This window comes from Amblyomma americanum, chromosome 1 (assembly GCF_052857255.1).
Source record: "Amblyomma americanum isolate KBUSLIRL-KWMA chromosome 1, ASM5285725v1, whole genome shotgun sequence".
NCBI lineage: Eukaryota > Metazoa > Arthropoda > Arachnida > Ixodida > Ixodidae > Amblyomma > Amblyomma americanum.
The window spans coordinates 262,326,866-262,345,415 of record NC_135497.1 but is presented as its reverse complement, the minus strand read 5'-3'; the positions used below and the strand labels follow the sequence as shown (position 1 = coordinate 262,345,415).

At 51.0% G+C, this 18,550-nt stretch overlaps 1 protein-coding gene across 1 annotated transcript; it reads right to left on the bottom strand.

Moving 5' to 3' along the window:
• Positions 1-15,486: 15,486 nt before the first annotated feature.
• On the bottom strand, positions 15,487-17,917 carry LOC144096777 (uncharacterized). The gene is made up of 2 exons (XM_077629664.1): positions 17,113-17,917; positions 15,487-16,396 (listed from the first exon to the last, which is right to left on the bottom strand). Exons 1-2 carry the CDS (start codon positions 17,817-17,819, stop codon positions 15,811-15,813), a joined length of 1,293 nt encoding a protein of 430 aa, XP_077485790.1. The 5' UTR covers positions 17,820-17,917; the 3' UTR covers positions 15,487-15,810.
• Between the last annotated feature and the right edge of the window lie 633 nt (positions 17,918-18,550).

Genomic DNA, 18,550 nt, shown 5'->3' with positions numbered 1-18,550 from the left:
TGGAGCAGATGCTTCTCACGCGTTTGCATAACTACGTAGAGATAAGTCCCCTCACGCCACACACGATGATCGGATTTAGACCGCACCTATCCACACACGACGTAATGCTCCAACTCTCTAGTGAAATCGTGTACCCGACTAACGGCCACGGTACACGGGTCATCCTAGCGTTGGATTTGAAGAAAGCGTTTGATAACGTCCCGCACGAAGTGATACTCGCCAGTCTCTCAAGACTAAGCGTAGGATGACATGCTTGCCCACACATGAGATTTTTTGTCTAATACGACAACGACTATAACTATAGGGGAACTCAAATCGGAGAACTTAACACTGGGAAATAAGATAACACCGAAAGAGTCCGTTTCATCGCCATTTTTATTCAACGCCGCGCTAATCACGCTCCCTAGAAACCTTGATGGCATAGAGGGTATTAGACATATGCTGAGGACGTCACGAGTTGGATAAATCACGGATCGGACGGGCAGATCGAGACGGCCTTAAAAGAGGCGGCGGACGTCGTAGACGCCCACGCCCGTTGCGCAGGACTGAAATGCTCCCCACAAAAGTCGGAACTGCTAGTTATCCGTAATAACGGATGGACCTGCAGTGCACACAAAGTCCTCCGTGACCTGAAATCGCCCGTAAGTACCTCAGGCCTGGAAAAGAGTTCGCAAGAAGGAAGAAAAAAGGTAGTGGTTATGCGATATGTTCACACGCTGTCGCACGGGATTAACACAGTGGGAAGCAAGCATGGGGTAAATGTTCTGTTTCCTGCTCCAAACAAAACTGGAAAGAGTGGGAGCAGCAATTCAAAGAAAGCATGAGGGGGGGGGGGGGGCAGAAGAAATGCTTTCAACATAAATCATGAAAATAGATATGTTCCTTTTAGAACTGGCACAGTACATCAAATCCCTATGTGCTGTGCCTTTGCCTGCATAGGCCAGACTGGCTGCTGCATTGACGGGCGGCTCATGGAGCACGCTAATTATTTAAAAGAAGAAACCGACATAGCGAAGCATTTTTCCTCGTGCAAATGCACGCCGTTTTTTGATGAGACTGATGTGCTGTTCGTTCATTCTGACCAGCGCATTAGAGAAGTAGCTGAAGCCTTTCATATTATCACAAAAACTAAAGGGTGCGTGAGCACGCCATCCCTCACAATATCTCTTCGAGAAATGAATATACTAAATAATGGGTAGCGGTTTTGCGGAAGCACACGTGCTTTTCAAGCGGTTTTACCTTTTACCAGCACTAGGAGCTCGTTGACTTTGCGCATTAATTCCAATAAGCTCAGATACAAATCGCTTAAAAATGGTTGCGGGATATCATACGATTTCCCTCTGCAATGTAGATTACAAACTTCTTGCAAAGGCTCTTTGAAATCGTCTGCAGCTGGTTGTCGCTGACTTAATAGGCACACATCAGGACAGCTGTATCAGAGGCCGCAGCATCCAAACCCATACCCATATTGCACGTGCATTGTTGGAGACAGTGTGAGATGAGACCGGAAAAGTAGCTCAAATTCAAATCGACCTTGCCAAGGCATTTGATAAAGTTCGTCACGATTTCCTGTTTGCCGTCTTAGAGGATGCAAATTTTGCTTACGGGCATAAGATGGTGCTATAAAAAGTCCTATACAAGGCTAATTGTTAACCAAGAGCTAACCAAACCTATTCCATTGAAATTATCTGTTCGCCAAGGCTTTGCATTATCGCCTGTGTTCCCTGCCGCATATCTTGAACCCCTTTGCCTGAGTATTATTAACAGCGCAACTAACCGTGGTTTCTTCCTGGCGCAATGTTAAATTAAGATTTTAGGCTATGCAGATGGTGTCGACCTATTTTGTTCTGACAAAAAGACTGTGCTTGAAGCATTACATTCGACTTAACAGTTTTGAGAGTTATCAGGTGCGGCTCTTAATTTAGATAAATCCAAGAGGTTTTGGTTAGGTCATTAGGATACCCCACCAAGTCATTTTGGAGGCATAACCTGTGACCGCAGGAACCTTCAGTACCTAGGGGTTCCTCTTCGGCAAATTCGCAGCAGTGCTGCCTACTGGGATTCACAGATAATCTCCATGGGGCGACAAACCGAGGCTTGGATAAGTAGGGACCTATCATTGTTTGCTCGGCCTCAAGTAAAATTAATAAATGATTTTTAAGGAAACAGAATGGCGTAGTATCTATCTAATATATCGTTGGACAACTGAACCGGGCCGTAGGGGAAGGGATAAAGGAGGGAGTGAAAGAAGAAAGGAAGAAAGAGGTGCCGTAGTGAAGGGCTCCGGAATAATTTCAACCATCTGGGGACCTTTAACGTGCACTGACATAGCACAGCACTCGGGCGCGATTTGCCTCCATGAAAACACAGCCGCCGCGGTCGCGTTCGAACCCGGAAACTCCGGATCAGTAGCCGAGCGCTCTAACCACTGAGGTACCGCGGCGGGTCAACCAAGCAAGCTTTTTTATTCGCAAAACTTTTTCTATGTGCTGCAGGTTGTCCACTGTGCGAGGAAGAAAGTGAATTTGATGCACAGAATATTTGCTACATTCGTATGGCGTTCGCAATGGGAACAGATGCGTCGTGGTATCCTATTTATTTTTCTGGAGTCTGGTGGAATACGCCTTGTTCACTTATTCCTGCGTCTGGTTCTTTCGCGTTTTTCTCTTATTCAAATCGGCAAACCACGTTTTTTTTAAGTATCTCTGCTTATCAGGCGTCTCAGTGCTAATTTCCATTTCCTGTTCGCACCGACGGGACACACTCGTGAGGGGGATTCCTTAAAGAGGCTGCTGACACTATCAATTTTCTCTCTGTGCGCTTTTCTGTAGCCTACCTGTACAGCCTCTCCAGAAGGCAGATGACTCCGGCGCTTACAGAGTATTTGTATCCTGTATTATTGTATCGGCAAACTTTTCTGGAGTTCCTTGACACCGGTAATTTAAAACATAATAGACGAATATGCATTTTTTTCTGATGGAAAAACAGTCTTTTTTAAACTGCACACATCCACGCTGCCTGTGAAGGCATGGCTTCATGCTCAAGAGATGTTAGCGTCACGGACGGTGAATTGCCGTCTGTGCAATACACCAGAGGCAATTGACCATTGTTTTATTGTGTAAATTGATTCTATCTTCTAAAGTGAACATTTAAGAAGGACATTCATATCATAGCCTACAGTACCCGTTTTTTTTTCTCCTGTGGAGAAAACTGTGATGCGCCATGTGATCTCCATATGCTCCTGGGACTATTCAGTGTCGTCGAAATCATAGTTTCACCACGGTAGTCAAAATCATAGTTTTGTGAGCAATGCGCTTTGGTGCGGGGAGTACATGCTGCCCTGGAACAGCCACCTATAGCTGCCTCCCCTATCAGGATGCATGTGTGTGTCTCCCAGATTTTTGATGTTTTGGAAGTTGGGGTTGTGCAGGGGTATGGTGGCCTGCTATTTTGTGGCGTAAGGATGCTTAGATTTTTCTCTGCGGCACTGTTCCCATCAAACAAAGAAAAAAAAGACACTTCGTGGCATATGCGTCCCGTCCCCTCCTGGCACGCAAGGGCCTTGGTTCGAACTCCGATTACGATTGCTTTCATTTTATATTCTTATTTCAAGAATTAAGCGATGTTTCCCAACTGACACTGGACGACGAGCGACGCTGGGTCCTCTGCACAACGAGCTACTACCGCTAATGAGCAAAATACCCTTCAAAGTCAACAACAAGGATGCGGCGGAAAAATCTGGGCAGGCAAAATCTTGCCTCTCCCTTGCCTTCCTAAAAACAGTACGAGCCGTAAGCTTGATTTCGCCACACCAGTAAGAAAAGAACTAGTTTGCACAGACCATATGATACGGAGGGACGGCTTTGAAATGAGCCAAATGAACAAGAAGGCACCCAGCATGACAGGCTGAATCGGGTGGCAAACACTGGAGTTCTATCTGGGTTGTGCGGGGACACAGGGGCCACGCATGCGCTCCTCGCATACACGTGAGCTCCTCTTCCCCGAAAGACCAAACACAATCCCTTATGCTTATTGTGGTGTCTGTTCGCGCCGCTGATAGGCACTCTGCGAAGCGCGCATGTTCCGCCGAACGGTTAAAAGCGGAGCATCGCCCACGGCTGTCGGAGAGTTTGAAGGATGCTTCATTCCCGCCATCGGTTGGCCTGGTATTGCACTACCTCCGTGATCGGCCTTGTCTTTAGCGCGTCTTTACTATCCTGTCTTTCTATCCAATCTTTCAACTCTCCTACTATCTGCACGTGGTAGCGATTGTGGCTCGGCTGGAGCCAGTGAGCAGGCCTGTGCACTTTCCTTTTCTTTCTTCCTGGCAACAACAGACAGACAGACGAGCGGTGGCTATTCCGTCCGAGCCACGAACCCAGAAGCATGGGACAATGAATGTTGTTCCGTTGGGAACCTGTCTGCTCCCTGCCACGGCTGTCGGACACATAACACTTATACATTTGCTTTCATGTCGACAAGTGAAGCTGACACAGCTCTGCATCAAATATCTCGCGGAGTACTCAGAGGGTGGGGGAGGGGGATTTTATGTCCCACCCTTTTTAATCTCTCACTTGTTGGCTTGAAAAATGCTTGCCTCCTACAGTTGAAATCTCCCTTTACGCCGATTACATCTCTATATGCTGTTCCGGACGCAAAAGGCTCATTGAGCATGCCCGAATACAGAGGGAAATAGGCTCCTTCGAACCGTATTTAATTCAGCGCTGCCTCGTCATGTGGCCAGATGAAAGCTCAGCGATTGCATTTTCGAGGCATGATCTTTCACGCTACGTGCTCAAAGTTGCTGGTACCCCAAAGCCATAAGTTACAAGCCATAAAATCCTAGGGGTTACATGTGACAGGTAACTTTTATGGTCCCCAAATGTACAACAGTTTAAAATAGAGCTCTGTTCTTACGCCTCTATCTTTCGTATGCTCTCCACCGCCAGAAAAGGCTGCTCTACACCTTCATTACTATGGCTGTATGGTGCACTCTGTGAAGGCCTCCTACGCTACAGTCTCCCAGCTTTTGAGGGTATCTCACAAACAAATATCAAACTCCTTGAAGCTATGCAAGCTAACGCCTTGAGAATCCGCCTCAGCCTTCCCAATAACACCTCCACAGTGGGCACTCTAAGAGAGAGCAGACGTCTGTCTGCATCAGTACTGCTAACCCTAGGGTTGCTTCGTTCCCAGATGCGGTTCATGGCTCGTGTACCTCACCATCCCCTCGCAGCGCACAGCACTGAGAAAGTTTAACCTTCTCCCACCACACAACCAGCCCCCTTTCATGACCTGCTTCCTACCTTGGAGGTACACAGCTTGGCAAATCAATACAAGAATTCCAGGCATCAAAAGGAAAACAAACACTCCCGATCCTGCGCTTAAATATTTTTCTCTTGAACACATTTCTGGATTGCTACAGTGCGTACCGTCACATCTACACTGATGGCTCTGTCAAAACCGTCTCATCAGCAATTGGCGTCTGGGTTCCTTCAACCCGTACCACAATTTCGGCGTTACTCAGTCACCCCACCTCGACTACTGCTGCCGAGCTGGCTGCTCTGCGAGCAGCATTTACTTAAATTCTTTAACAAGCGCCAAAACGTCGGTTATTTTCAGTGACTCTCGGGCTGCATTACAACTTATACAGTCATCGGAAACCTTCAGGAGCCCATCATCGATGACTTAAACAGACTTCACTCCGAGGCCTGTGAGCTTGGCCACCGTGTTGTGTTGCAGTGGTTACCCGCTCACTGTGGCCTTGCAGGCAACGATCACGCTGACTGTGTAGCGAAATCAGCGCATGGCGACACCACCTTGCTCCTTACTATATCATTTTCTCGCAGTGATGGCGCAAGGCTTCTAACTACAATATCCTGGCAGACGCAACGCTCTTTGTGGTGTGATCCACAGCATCAGTACAGACCCCTTCTTCGTATCAACCCCACTTGTGACTTCCGCATGGCACGAAATATAGCTAGACGTGATCAGAATTGCCTCCGTCGAATTCGCCTGGACGTTGCCTTCACTAAATCCTATTTACATAAAATTGGTGCATCAAGTTGCCCTCTGTGCCCCACATTTTGTGTGCCCGAGGATCTTGCACATTTATCTCCCGCTGCCAAGTTTTCAAAAATCATGGTACGGCATTTTAATTGCTTTAGGACTCCGATAGGATGGGTCCGTGCACCTGGCGCGGACCCTGGAGGGAGGCGGCTTCGGGTGTGCGCGGGACAAAAGCATTTTTAGTGTCTTTAGTAGACACGAGTTAGGCGGACATTCTTTGACAAGTGTGTGTGTGTGTGTGTGTGTGTGTGTGTGTGTGTGTGTGTGTGTGTGTGTGTGTGTGTGTGTGTGTGTGTGTGTGTGTGTGTGTGTGTGTGTGTGTGCGTGCGTGCGTGCGTGCGTGCGTGTGTGCGTGTGTGTGTGTGCGTGCGTGCGTGCGTGTGTGTGTGTGTGTGTGTGTGTGTGTGTGTGTGTGTGTGTGTGTGTGTGTGTGTGTGTGTGCGCGCGTGTGTGCGTGCGTGCTTGATTTCAGAGTTCACCCTTTCTTTTTTAATTTCCTTTTCTTTTCACCATTCCCTTCTCTACTCTTCTCTTCTCTCACCCTCACCTTGTGTAGCATGCCCGGCCGACAACCAGACAGACCTCTCCTGTACCATTAAAGTTCTTCTCCTCCTCCTTTGGTAAAGCCTGCACGTTTCAACTCGGCAGAGTTCAGGCGTTTCATGTGACCAACCAATGAGAGACGGATTACTATTCATAAGCTCTTCATGAATTCATCTGTTTAGTAGTGAAAAATGAACCAATTCACAGGTGCCATTGACTTAATAAGTGACAAACATACAATGGCATGCTGTCAAATAGCCACCCTTCTGCCTGATGTGTAGTTACGAAATTCAGGTATGATGACAAGAAAGGCGCAGTGAGTGGCTGCCTCGAAATGGACACCTCATTCGCGCGTTGAGGGAATGGCTTAAGGAGAGATTGTATGGTGGCCGTGGTTAAGAACACATGACAACCTACATATGTCTCCACCAAGGAGAAAGCAAACCTCGTGGTTTTCGGTTGTGTTGTCCACCACACCCCTCAGCCACCGGCCGCGAAAGCCTTGTGATCGACGCTAGGATGTGTGATTGGCCTCCACTGTCCTGGCCGAGATGACCTCGGGTCGCGTTTGAGCTGGACTATTTTTCCAGCCCTGAAAAGGCCGACTCCAACGACTGACTATTCGGCCGCGGACCAGGCGTCACGTGGAATCGATTCGCTTCAACTCGGTGAGACTCTCGCTCTCGCGCAGAGGGAGAAAAGGCGCACGCACGCGTTGCAGCAGCGGCACATGGCACTCTGCGGCCGACCGCGCACAGCCTCCACTCCTCTGTGGTGCCATGCTAGAAAGGCGTCGACAAGCAACAATTTGTGTCCAAATAGGTCGCGGGATATTGCGTGGAAGACAAGGTTAGCACCGAATATACGCAACACGAGTCGCCAGAAGATTGTGGCGAAGACACATTCAAAAAGCGAGTGCTGCTTTTTTCCACGAGACCGTGTTGCGGCCATTGCGCTTAGGCAGCCACGCTCCATGCCACGCCCCATACAGGCTGATCCGGCCAGCCCCGCAGGCAGCCAAAGTGGCGCACCTGCTTGCGCGGGGTCAATTGTTCTTCACTTTCTTGCTATACGGCCAGGGGCCAGGAGATCGTATATACGGGAAGTGGGTGCAGAGAATACCTCGTTATAAAAGGTCTAATTCACATTGTCTCTATAAACGACTGGTAGGAGAGTAAAGATTGAAGAGAAGTTTATTGACCACGGGCCTGGAAGGGACTGGTATCCCTCGCAAAAACATAGGCACAGAACGGCGAGTAATGTCACCCAACATAAAGTAATGACATGCTTTAGCGGCAACCTACTTATGCAAAAATGCACGTTGGCATGAAATGCACAAATACAAAAGCCATAAAAGTTCAAAAGAGTTCAAAAGAGGGTCCACACGCGTGGGGGGGGGGATGCACGCGGGTCATGCACGCACAACACACCGCGCACAATCGCCGCACACAAGGAGCGCACAGCACACTCAGTATGGTAGGAGCTGCACGGTGACGCGGCCCCTGCTTGTGTTGATGAACCGGGTGCTCCACCGGCGCAGGAATTCTTCCTCGTCGAGGGCGACCCAGTCTAAGCACGCCTGTTCGAAAAGGCGCGTTCTCACCCTCAGCAACAATGGGAACATGGCCCGCTGACGTCGACCCTGCAAGGAAGCCACGCCTCTCTGCCGCCACAAAACAAACGTACCCACACAGAGCAGAAGCCGCACAAACGACTCACGTGGCCGGGTGCGGGAGTTCAGGGAAACAAAAAACATACGCGACATGAGCCGCCAAAACGTCCTAGCCACCACGCAGTCAAACATGGCATGCTGCAGGTTTTCAGTGTCGCCACACTGAGGACACCGCGAAGAAGGGGCGATGCCCCACGCTGCAACACGGACTCCCGTGGGCAAGACCCTCCAGCCTCGCAGCCAGCCGAAGTCACGAACGTCTGGTGGAAGAGTGCCAGACGTCAAATCTCGCCACCGCACCCGCCTGCTCCGTTCGAGCTGTTCTGGAGTAGCCTCCTGGATAGCGAGGAGCTCGCAAACACGGGAGTCCTGTGTCTTAGTGACGTCGACCTCGGGCAGAGCGGCTGTGAGAGACTCGGCCGCCCGACAGACATACCTAGAGAACCTCGGCGGCTGTTCAGCTGAAGGACCTGTTTCCTGACCAAAAAAGAGGCGCCGCGACCTCCCAAGAAGGTAGGCGAGAAGTCCCCTCCCCGGGTTCGGTGACGTTGACCAGGTCACGGACGCCTCGGACAGCTAGAACACTGCACATGGTGCGTAAATCGGGCAAGCTGAACCCGCCCATGCGCGTGGGAAGGCGGAGGAGCGCGCGAGCGACGGTCTCTGTCTTTCCCGCCCAGAAAAAAGCGCCACAAAGTGTGGCCAAACGACGCATGAATGTGCGCGGCGGACAGGCGACGCGAGCTGCGTAGAAGAGTGGCGCGCACACAGATGATCTGATTATAAAAGCGCGCTCCGACAGCGACAAGCGAAAACACGCTGCCACTGCGAGACGTCGCTCTGCGGTCGTTCTTAAGTGCGACCACGACTCGCGAGCTACCTTTCCTGAGGAGAGGAACACGACGCCAAGGACCTTAACCGCCGAGACCCACTCAACGTCGCCCAGCAGGTCTGACGTAAAAGCGCCAAAGCGCAGAGCTTTGCTCTTGCCCCTGTTAAGCAGGGCGCCGGACAGCTCGCTGTAACACGCAAAAAGCCGTAAGAACGCTGCGTAGCTGTCCTCGTCTCGCAAAAACAGGGACACGTCGTCAGCGTACGCGGACACCTTCACCTGACCTTGGCCAGGCAAAGGGAACCCGCGCACCGATGGACACTCAGTTACGCGCCGCAGGAGTGGGTCTAAACACAACACGAATAGCAAAGGCGACATGGGACAACCCTGTCGTATGCCGCGCTCGATATTGAAGCGGTCGCTCAGCGAACCGTTAAAAACAACCGAGCTGTAAGGCCGGAATACAACTGCGCTAACCGCGCCACGAACTCGGACGGAAAGCCGAAAGCCCCGAGAACTCCAAAAAGGTAGCGGTGCTCAACTCGGTCGAAGGCTTTAGCCTGATCAAGTGAGACGAAACAACCCGGTATTCCCGTTCTCGAGGTGAACGTGAACAAGTCACGCGTTAGTGCGAGAGACAAGAACACCGATCGTCCGGGCACACTGCATGTCTGTGCAGGGCTTATGAGTTCCGCTAAAACCGTACTCAACCTTTTAGCCAGCAGTGACGCCACAATCTTGCAATCTGCATTAAGCAGTGTGATCGGGCGCCACGCCCGCGTGTCATATGGCCTCCCGCCAGGCTTAAGGATGAGCACAATACGGCTCTCTCTGAAGGACTCCGGCCTCTCGCCGTCCCTGACGAAGGCGTTCACCATCTGGAGAAGGTGTTTCTCCAGAACGGTGTAAAACCGCGCATAAAAGCTAATAGGAATGCCGTCAGGGCCTATAGCTAAGGCAGCGTTCATGCCTTTAACTGTGGCAAAGAGTTCCTCTGAGCTCACCGGAGCGCCGAGCTGTGTGCAGACATCGCTCGGCACCTGCGGCAGCTGGCCGAAAAAACTGCGTAAAGCGACCGTGAAGGAGGCGGCGTCCCACCGTCCGGCCTCAGAAACAAACAGCTGTGAGAAGTGATGCTTAAAAACGGCAGAGATGACAGCCGCGCTGCTGCTCCTGGAACCGTCCGGCAAAACGACCTCCTCCACGCGAACCGGTCGTGTCTCATCAAGACTACCTGCGCGTACCTGCCGCAGCACTGTTGGATCAGACACAGGTCTACCCTGCACTAGTGCCTGACTTGCGGCTCGCGAGGACTGGCGTAGAAGCATGTGATAGCGCGCTTTTAAAAGGGCGAGGTAATCGCGCATGGCAAAGGTAAGCGGCGCGCCGCGCTGCACAATGCGAATACGGGCAAGGGTTGTGTTTATCTCCTCCGAGATACGCCTCCTGCGCTGGCGCCCTTCGCTAACTAAAAGCGCCCGCCATGTCGATTTGAGGTCATCCCAAGTGTTGGCACTTGCAACGTCTGCAACCGGGCCTCCCAACGCCTGTTCAATAGAAGTCACGCTCGACCAATCTGTCAGCAGACATGGATCCATACGCCACGCGTCGACACGGGGGGCGCCACCGCCCATGTCCAGTACTGCTGACAGAGGTCGATGGTCGCTAATACGTGGGGTGCCCGGGGGAAACGCGGGCACGTCACACGATACCACACAACAATCCAACTCGCGTGGAAACAGGAATTTGTCGAAACGACTAGCTGTCCTGCCCCTCTCCCATGTAGCACCAAAACTGTCACCATGTAGTTTTACCCACGCGTCAGTCAAAGAAAATTGAATACAAATATCCCGCAGTGACCGTGCCCCGGCGTAGGGTCGCCCCTGGCCTGGACCGCGAACATCACGAACGGGATCTAAAACACAATTTAAATCTCCGACTAGAAAACAAGGATAACTGTCCAACAAAAAAGAATCTAACAAATTAAAGAAACTAGACGAATCAGAACGGCGGGCTGGTAAATAGACCACTACCGCCCTGACACGCCTGCTACCCAAATAAAAATCCACCGCAAGTGTGCAACCGTCAATGCCTTAAATGCAGTGCGCGCCAGAGCGAAAAGAGCTGTTAACAAAAACCACACCAACACCGCACGAAACAGAAGTAGTTAACGAAAAAAAAGCATGAACACAAAACCTGGACTCAAAATCGGAGACCTCGCGTGGGTAACGTAGGTTAGTTTCCTGTAAAAACAGGATGTCGACGCCCTGCGCTCGGGCGAAGTGCATCACCTCTCTCTGCTTGTCCGGCGACCTAAATCCCTGAACATTCAGGGAGAGAAGGTGCACTAACGTCATGATGGTGATACAGAGCGTCGACGGTGACAGTACTCCTTTAGGCAGCCTCGCCAAGAGCGGAGCTTGGGGCAGACTTTTTTGCCTGGGGCGAGACAGCGCCATCGGAATTATCATCCGCGTCCCTCGCGTGCTTCCCCGCTAGCTTTCCTGTGTCCATTTTGGCCACTGCTCGCAGATCGAGCGGCTGACTGACCGTCACGTGGTGACTCAGCGTTCCACTCGACGCCGCCGAAGTAGCGACCGGTGTTGGCGACAAGCCACCACCGGCTGGTTGCGTCTCCTCTCCCTTGGGCTGGGGGCAGGGCGCATGACACGGCAGGGCTTGGTGTACCGAGGTGGAGAGGGCTTGGCGCTGCTTGCAGGTCAGGTCCCCCGTCAGGCGCAACACTGCACCGCTCACGGACGGCCTGTCCTGATCCGTCTGGGACGAGGTGGACTCAGAGTCCTGGCTCGACTCGTCCTCCGAGCCGAAAGATGCGAGCTGCTCCGGCGAGAAGGCGCCCGTTGCATCAGAGATGGCGGCCGGGGACGAAGGGGAGTGAAAGGAGAAAAGCTCCGAGAAGCTCTCTGGCGGCGCGTCAACGGTGGGGTCCACGCTGGGGTGGCACATGGGGGTGGCAGCCGGGGGGTTCGCACTCTGCTCCTCTCGGGGGGAGGCGTTCGGGGGATTCGCAGTCTGATCCTCTCTGGGTGTGGCGAGCGGAGAGTACGCGGCCTGGTCCTCCCCGGGGGTGTCGACAGGGGAGCCTGCGGCCTGGCCCTCCCGAGGGGTGTCAGCCGGCCGTTGCTCGGCGGGGCGTCGCAAGGTGTCATCTCCAGGTCCCTTGGGCGGCCCAGGTCGGGGAGCCCCGGGTCCCCTGGCGGCGGCCGCATCCGCGTACGAACGCGGCCACAGGCAATCCGCCGCCGCGTGCGGCCCGCCGCACCGCCTGCACATCGCCCGACACCCGACCGTGTCGTGGCCAAAGGCCTCGCAACGCGAGCACCGCGGCGTGCGACATGCTGCGCCGACGTGGCCCTCCTGCGCACAGCGAGAGCAAACTTTGCGGACGCCTCTATAATCGCACATGGCGCGGTGCCCTAGGACAGAGATGCAATTGGGTACGGGCTTCTGCATTTCCATCCGGACCAGCCGCTGACCGTTGTCGACATGCCGCCGGCCCTTCAGGGTAGGGTAGGTGATCTCGAGCACTTTCCCGTAAGGGCTGAGTGCCGAGGCGAGCGAGGCGTCACCTACGAAGAGCGGCAGCCTGAACACCGTGGCGTTCACGACCGCAGGACCCACGCAGGAGACCGGGACTGAGGTGCCGTTCACAAGGAAGGCACCCGCTGCGAGAAGCTTGTGAGCCGCCGCAGCAGAGACTACGGCGCAGCAAAACTTGTAACCGCCCTGGTGCTGGAGCGACTCCAGCCACTTCGGGTCGACAACAGCTTCGATGCCGTCGACTAGGTCGTCGGCCGAGGCCTCGGTCGTCAACGAGAAGTTGAAGCAGTGCGCCTTCGGGGGAGGCGCTCGGAAAGTTGGTCCGCCAGCGGGACCGGTAGAAATCATGCTTGAGCTGGGCCGGGGACCTGGATCAGCAGATGGGCAGCGCGTAGAGGGTGGGGGGCCGCGGTCAGCACCTCCACCAAGCTCCGGGGTAGGCTGGGCGGCCGGGATTCCCGGGCGACCGGCCAAAAGCCCGGCGCCGGGACGACGATCCTCCAGGGGGGTGGGGGACTCCTTCCGGGAGCGGGGCTAAAGACCGCTATGCTCCAGACGCGTGGGTTTGCCTCTCCGAAAACCAGCAGCCTGACGGCTCTGATCTTATACCCCTGTCAAGCGGTCAAGTTAAGTGCACTTACGGCGAGTGCACTCGGTTTTTAAGTGCACTTTCCCAAATCTTAACGTCGCAGCGGAGTGTACTCTCAGATGAGTGCACTCAAGTCGGAGTACGTTCACGGAACGCACTTTACTGGCCGAGTGCGTAGGCTCGCCGCCAACGCTTTCAACGACGCAAAATGTAATGCATAGAAAAAGGACACAGAAGTTCATTTCCGTTATTAAATAGCTTTTAACAATATAATTTGTGTTTAGCGAGAAACGAAACCGCACAGTAAAGAAATGAATTTATCATGTACGCAACTAATGGCGCCCGAATGATGCGGCACTGCGGCGCCGCCATGTTCATTCAGTTCGTGTTTATGTTGGTGTGAAAGCGTGCGGACCACGCCGGTCGTCCTTTGAGCCGTGTGCGTGGTATTTTGCTGTACAGCTACAAAGCGAACTCGCCGTCTTTGTGCCGCTTTGCGTGAATGCTCTTGGAAGCTCGCCGTCGCCTGTCCTTTGAAATTGTGCCTTAATTGTGTTGAATATGGCAGCTCAAAATGAGGAGAGCTGCCAAAGCAAAGAGCGCACGACTTGGACAGGCGAGGAGACGCGCGCGCTGATTAATATATGGGAAGATGTGTTGCCAGATCTGCGCGGTGCCAAAAGAAACCTCAAGGTGTATATGGCCATCTCTGAACGGCTCCGTGCAGTGGGAGTCGTGAAAAGCACGAAGGAAGTAAAAAAAAAAGATCCAGAACATGAGCAACAAATACAGGTAAAAGCTAATTTATATTCTACTTAACAGCGTCATTGTACATCTGTTTTACTTGAGGCAGCAGAATTATTTCATGTATTCGTCGTCTGTTATGTCGGACTCTTTTGTTGGCATTTGTGTTTGTCCCAAAGCTGCACTTGGCCACTAAAGAAGGCATTGTGAACAGTCCCGGATTAATTTTGACCACCTGGGGTTCCCTAACGTGCAATGGCGTTGTACAGCGCTCGCACGTTTTTGCAGAGTGCCATATAAAAGCAGGAGTAGCTGACGGGATTCGATTGTGGCTCAGCAGCCGAAAGCCAAAGCGGCGACTCAAAAATTGCTTGTTGTCGCAGCAGTTACGCCACAGAATTAACATTTTCGGTCTGCTTTATTTCCCCTAACTACAAAGAATGTATTGCGGTTGTGCATTGCTGCAAACATTGCAGCAAACTATGGCGTCATTTTGAAAAATTCTATTTCAGGCTACTGACCAGGACAGGCACAAAGACCGGGTCTGGCGGAATGCAATGGAAGTTTTACTGGGACCTCCACCGGTTCCTTGGATCGCTGCCAGCCAATGATTCCACCCTCATGGAAGAAAGTGGATGTAGTGCCATTGATGGCACCTCTCCAGAGGAGGTATTCACCGTAACATCGTTCGGTAGTAACTGGTGCAGGTGTCAGCCAGTCGAGTTGGTATAGCACGATGCACTGGCTTTCGCATTGACATTCAGTGCAACATATATTTTGTTGGCTCAAAATTCAGGGTTTGGCAAGTTGGTTCATGCTCTTATGCATGTTTGAAAACATTATAAATATGGATGAAATAGGAACACCGAGTAAAATGACAAATGCTACATTTATTGTCAGCAGAATAGCAGAGGCTATCACTCCATGAGCACATATTTTGTTCGCAGATGTTTGTTTATGCTTGCACTTTTTTTTGCACACAACAATGTTTTTATTTTTTCTTCAGCTGTTAAATGGCATGGTGCACGGTGGGCCAGCCCTCAGACACACCTACTGACTCACTTTCTGAGCGAAGCTCAGAGTGTCACGAGGTGGAAGCCTCACCACTGGATTCTGGCACTGAAGAGGAACCTGCGGCCCCTACAGCAACAGCTGCAAAGAAAAAAAGGCTGGCTCCTCCCACAAGACTGCTTTCAGACTTGTTGGACGAGCAGCGTCAACTGCGCTGCTCACTAGAGCGCCACAGAACCGAGACTGTGGCAATACAAAGGGAGCGGCTCGAGATCCTGAAGCGGAGCGAAGCTCGGGAAGACAAGCTTCTCGAAATAATTCAAAAAATGCATAAATAAATAATTGATGCCAAGCATGGTGTGTGCCCTTGCAGTCCTTTTTTTATTGGCGTGACAACTCAAATGTACATTTTAAATATTTTTTAGCCAGATAATGGCAACATGCCTTTTGAAGCTTGTTGGTTGATGGTCTGAAAAGCAAACTAGCCCAGCGGAGAACAAGACAATAGAATGCAGACACGCTGCACGAGCGCTCTCACTGCGTGTTGCCATTCTGTTGCGCTACAGTTCGTTTTCCAGGTAAAGACAGAGCTCTGCTCTCGTTGACATCCTCGTATCCTTTTTTACTTTCCTCTGTCTATGCCTTGGGTTGGGCTTTATTTTTCAAGTCATGTCACACCATAACTGCCACATTAGTCGAAGAGCAAGATGTAGCAGTTGTCTTTAAAAAAACATAGTGACACAATCAAAAATGCCTGCTTCGCTTCAGCTTGGTTCCTGTTGCACTCAGTCATGGCGCGTGCTGGGCCTCTTTCCAAAAATAATTTGCTAGGGCGTGCCTTACCTCTTGCCCTCCCCCACTGCACTCTCCTGTGTTGCGTGATGGCTGTGCATACAAGTCCAATGCACGTGCCTCACTTTCCCACTGGGGCTCTACACTGTCTTTCATTGCCTCACAGATATTGTGATGTACACAAGCAGCTCGAATAGCCAGTTTGGCCTTGTTCAACCGGCACTCCATCCTCTTCATCACAAAGCGAAAGCGTGCCTTTAGCCTCCCGAAACCATTCTCGACAATCCTCCTAGTCTTTGAAAGATTGTAGTTGAACACTGCTTCACTGCTTCCAGGCTGAGCATTTGGAAATGGCTTTTGCAGGTTCGGTGACAAGGGAAATGCCTGATCACACAAAAGAATCGGTGGAACACTGGTACCTTCTATCATTGCCATGGGAGAGCTGAAGGTCCCATTCTCGATTAGCGTATGCAGCTTCGATCGGCCATAAACACTGGCATCATGACACCTTCCGGGGCTTCCAACGTTTATATACCGAAAATGGTATTTGTGATCCACTACTGCCAGGAGTATGATGCTGTACCTGTGTGGGAAAGTAAACGTGGGTTCATCAGCAATTGCTATGAAGATACGCATGGAAGTAGTCTTCACCACAGTTGTCTAGAGCACTGAAATGACTCCCTGTTGCCTACAGGAATTGCAATTTTTAAGCAGGCGATCAGCATTGAAGGTGCACAGGCATACAAACTGCCATGTGACTTGCACTGTAGTGATTGTACTGTTGCCAAGCTAGAAGTTAAATTTCTCTGAACTGAAGCTCACTGCTTCAGCACTGCAGACAAGTGTGTTGACTGTAATTTGCTGCATAAAGTAAAACAGAATATTATTAGGATGACTCCTGCGAGCAATATTTATACTGAAAGCATTCAACAGGGAACATTTTAAACTGGCACATATAAATGCACATATACAACAGGAGGCACATAGTGTTACAAATTATGCAAATCGTATATCTGTCAGAAACGGTGCAGATGCATGTGCAGTATTGAGATACGCACACGTCATCTGCCATGGCTCTTAATATTCCATCATAAACACGTTGATACTATTAAGCAAGCATGCTGCTAGGTAGTAGGCAACTTTTTCATCTTTACGTATACAATGCCCGATATGTACATATCATCCCGTATAGAATCCCGCATGAACCCTTAACTGCGAAGAAAACTGCCATTCATTTCTACGTCATAATGATGTCGCGCTAATTGCAAAATTTAGTCTGCCAGAGGCGAAGGGACCTACCAGCCTTTGTAGTTGTAATAGTCCGTGGCATGCTCTTTTGGCGGCGAGACAGGAAAGTGGCAGCCATCCAAGGCGCCGATGGCTTGCGGAAAGCCTGTGAAGGCGTAGAATTCACGCATGTGGGCACTCATTTTGTTGGGATGTATCATTTGTAACCATTCCCCTTCAAGCAGGTCCACCACGGCGACACAGAATTCTTGATGTAGAACATTCACAGTGGAGCGACCTATTCCAAAGAGGTGGGCAATCGTTCTGTCCTCGGCGCTAGAGCACAAGCGGTATAGCCCCACTGCGACACGTTTTTGCACAGAGATCGGCGTCATCATGTTGGTGGTTTGCCGCTCAAGGACCGGGCGGCACGATTCCACTATGTACCGAAAGGTGGAGGGAGACAGACGTAGCGCTTGTCTGAAATGAAATTCGCTTAGGTTGGGTAAAGTGTCCTCAAACCATGTGTCACTCCTCACATAGCGCCTCCGTTCCCGATGGGTGGAAGGATAATACTCTGCCAGGACGATCAGGATGACGAAATTGTTCGCCATGAGCTGATCCTCCAAGTACCTGAAAGTTGTTTCTGCTTCTTCAAAGTCATCGTCTAGTTGTTGTTCTTGCCGTTGACGCCGGGCTCTCGCGCACAGATAATAGCCTAGAACTCGCTCATATTCTGTTCTAGCAGCATCAACTGCCGCCTCGCCGAACGCCGCCATGTTGTTTTGGATTGGCTAGGCATTCGTCTTGGCCAGCATTGACTTGCAACACACTTATAATAAAGACATCTTCGTATTTTGTTGAGACAAATAGATGAAGTTTGTTTTTATTTATAATTCTACTTAAAACAATCGCTTTTTAGCAGCTTTCTCTTGTTAATTTACATCTTTAAAAAACGTGCTCTTATTCCGTCGCCATTTTTTTTTTACTGCGAGTGCAGTCTGTTTTCCCGTTAAGAACCGCGTTGCCTAAAGTGTCACTCAAGGTCCCGAAGTGCACTCCCCGTAAGTGCACTTAACTTGCCCGCTTGACAGGGGTATTAGCCAAAAGGCCCAGAATACTACTAATGATGGCCGAGAATGATGAAAGACCGAGAAGCGATCATGCAAGAGCAAGGTTGGGTAAATGAGTACGCTCGTGCCAGCTGTGTAGACTTCATGCTTTCCTTGCGAACGTGCATTGAGTGTCGAGTTAAGTTAAATAATATCTTTCTAAATTCACTTTTATTGCGAGTGTAATGAATCCAAAAGTCAGAGATGGCATCGAGTTATTGATACTGCGTATCACTTTTAAATTATCTCCTTAATAAATGTTATTTCAAGGTAAAAACAAAACAAAATTAGATGCGGTTCAACTACTGCTGAACCTGGTTAGACCGCGATAGCGGTGGTGTATCGGGCAAGTAGACGCCGCTTGTCGTCTGTAACGTTGTGTGCCTCCCGCACACTGG

Coding starts and splice junctions, on each gene's coding strand:
- LOC144096777 (XM_077629664.1), bottom strand. CDS start 17,819: ATGGCGGCGTTCGGCGAGGCGGCAGTTGATGCTGCTAGAACAGAATAT. Junction 16,397..17,112: donor TATTACAACTACAAAGGCTG/GTAGGTCCCTTC, acceptor TTTCCCACACAG/GTACAGCATCATACTCCTGG.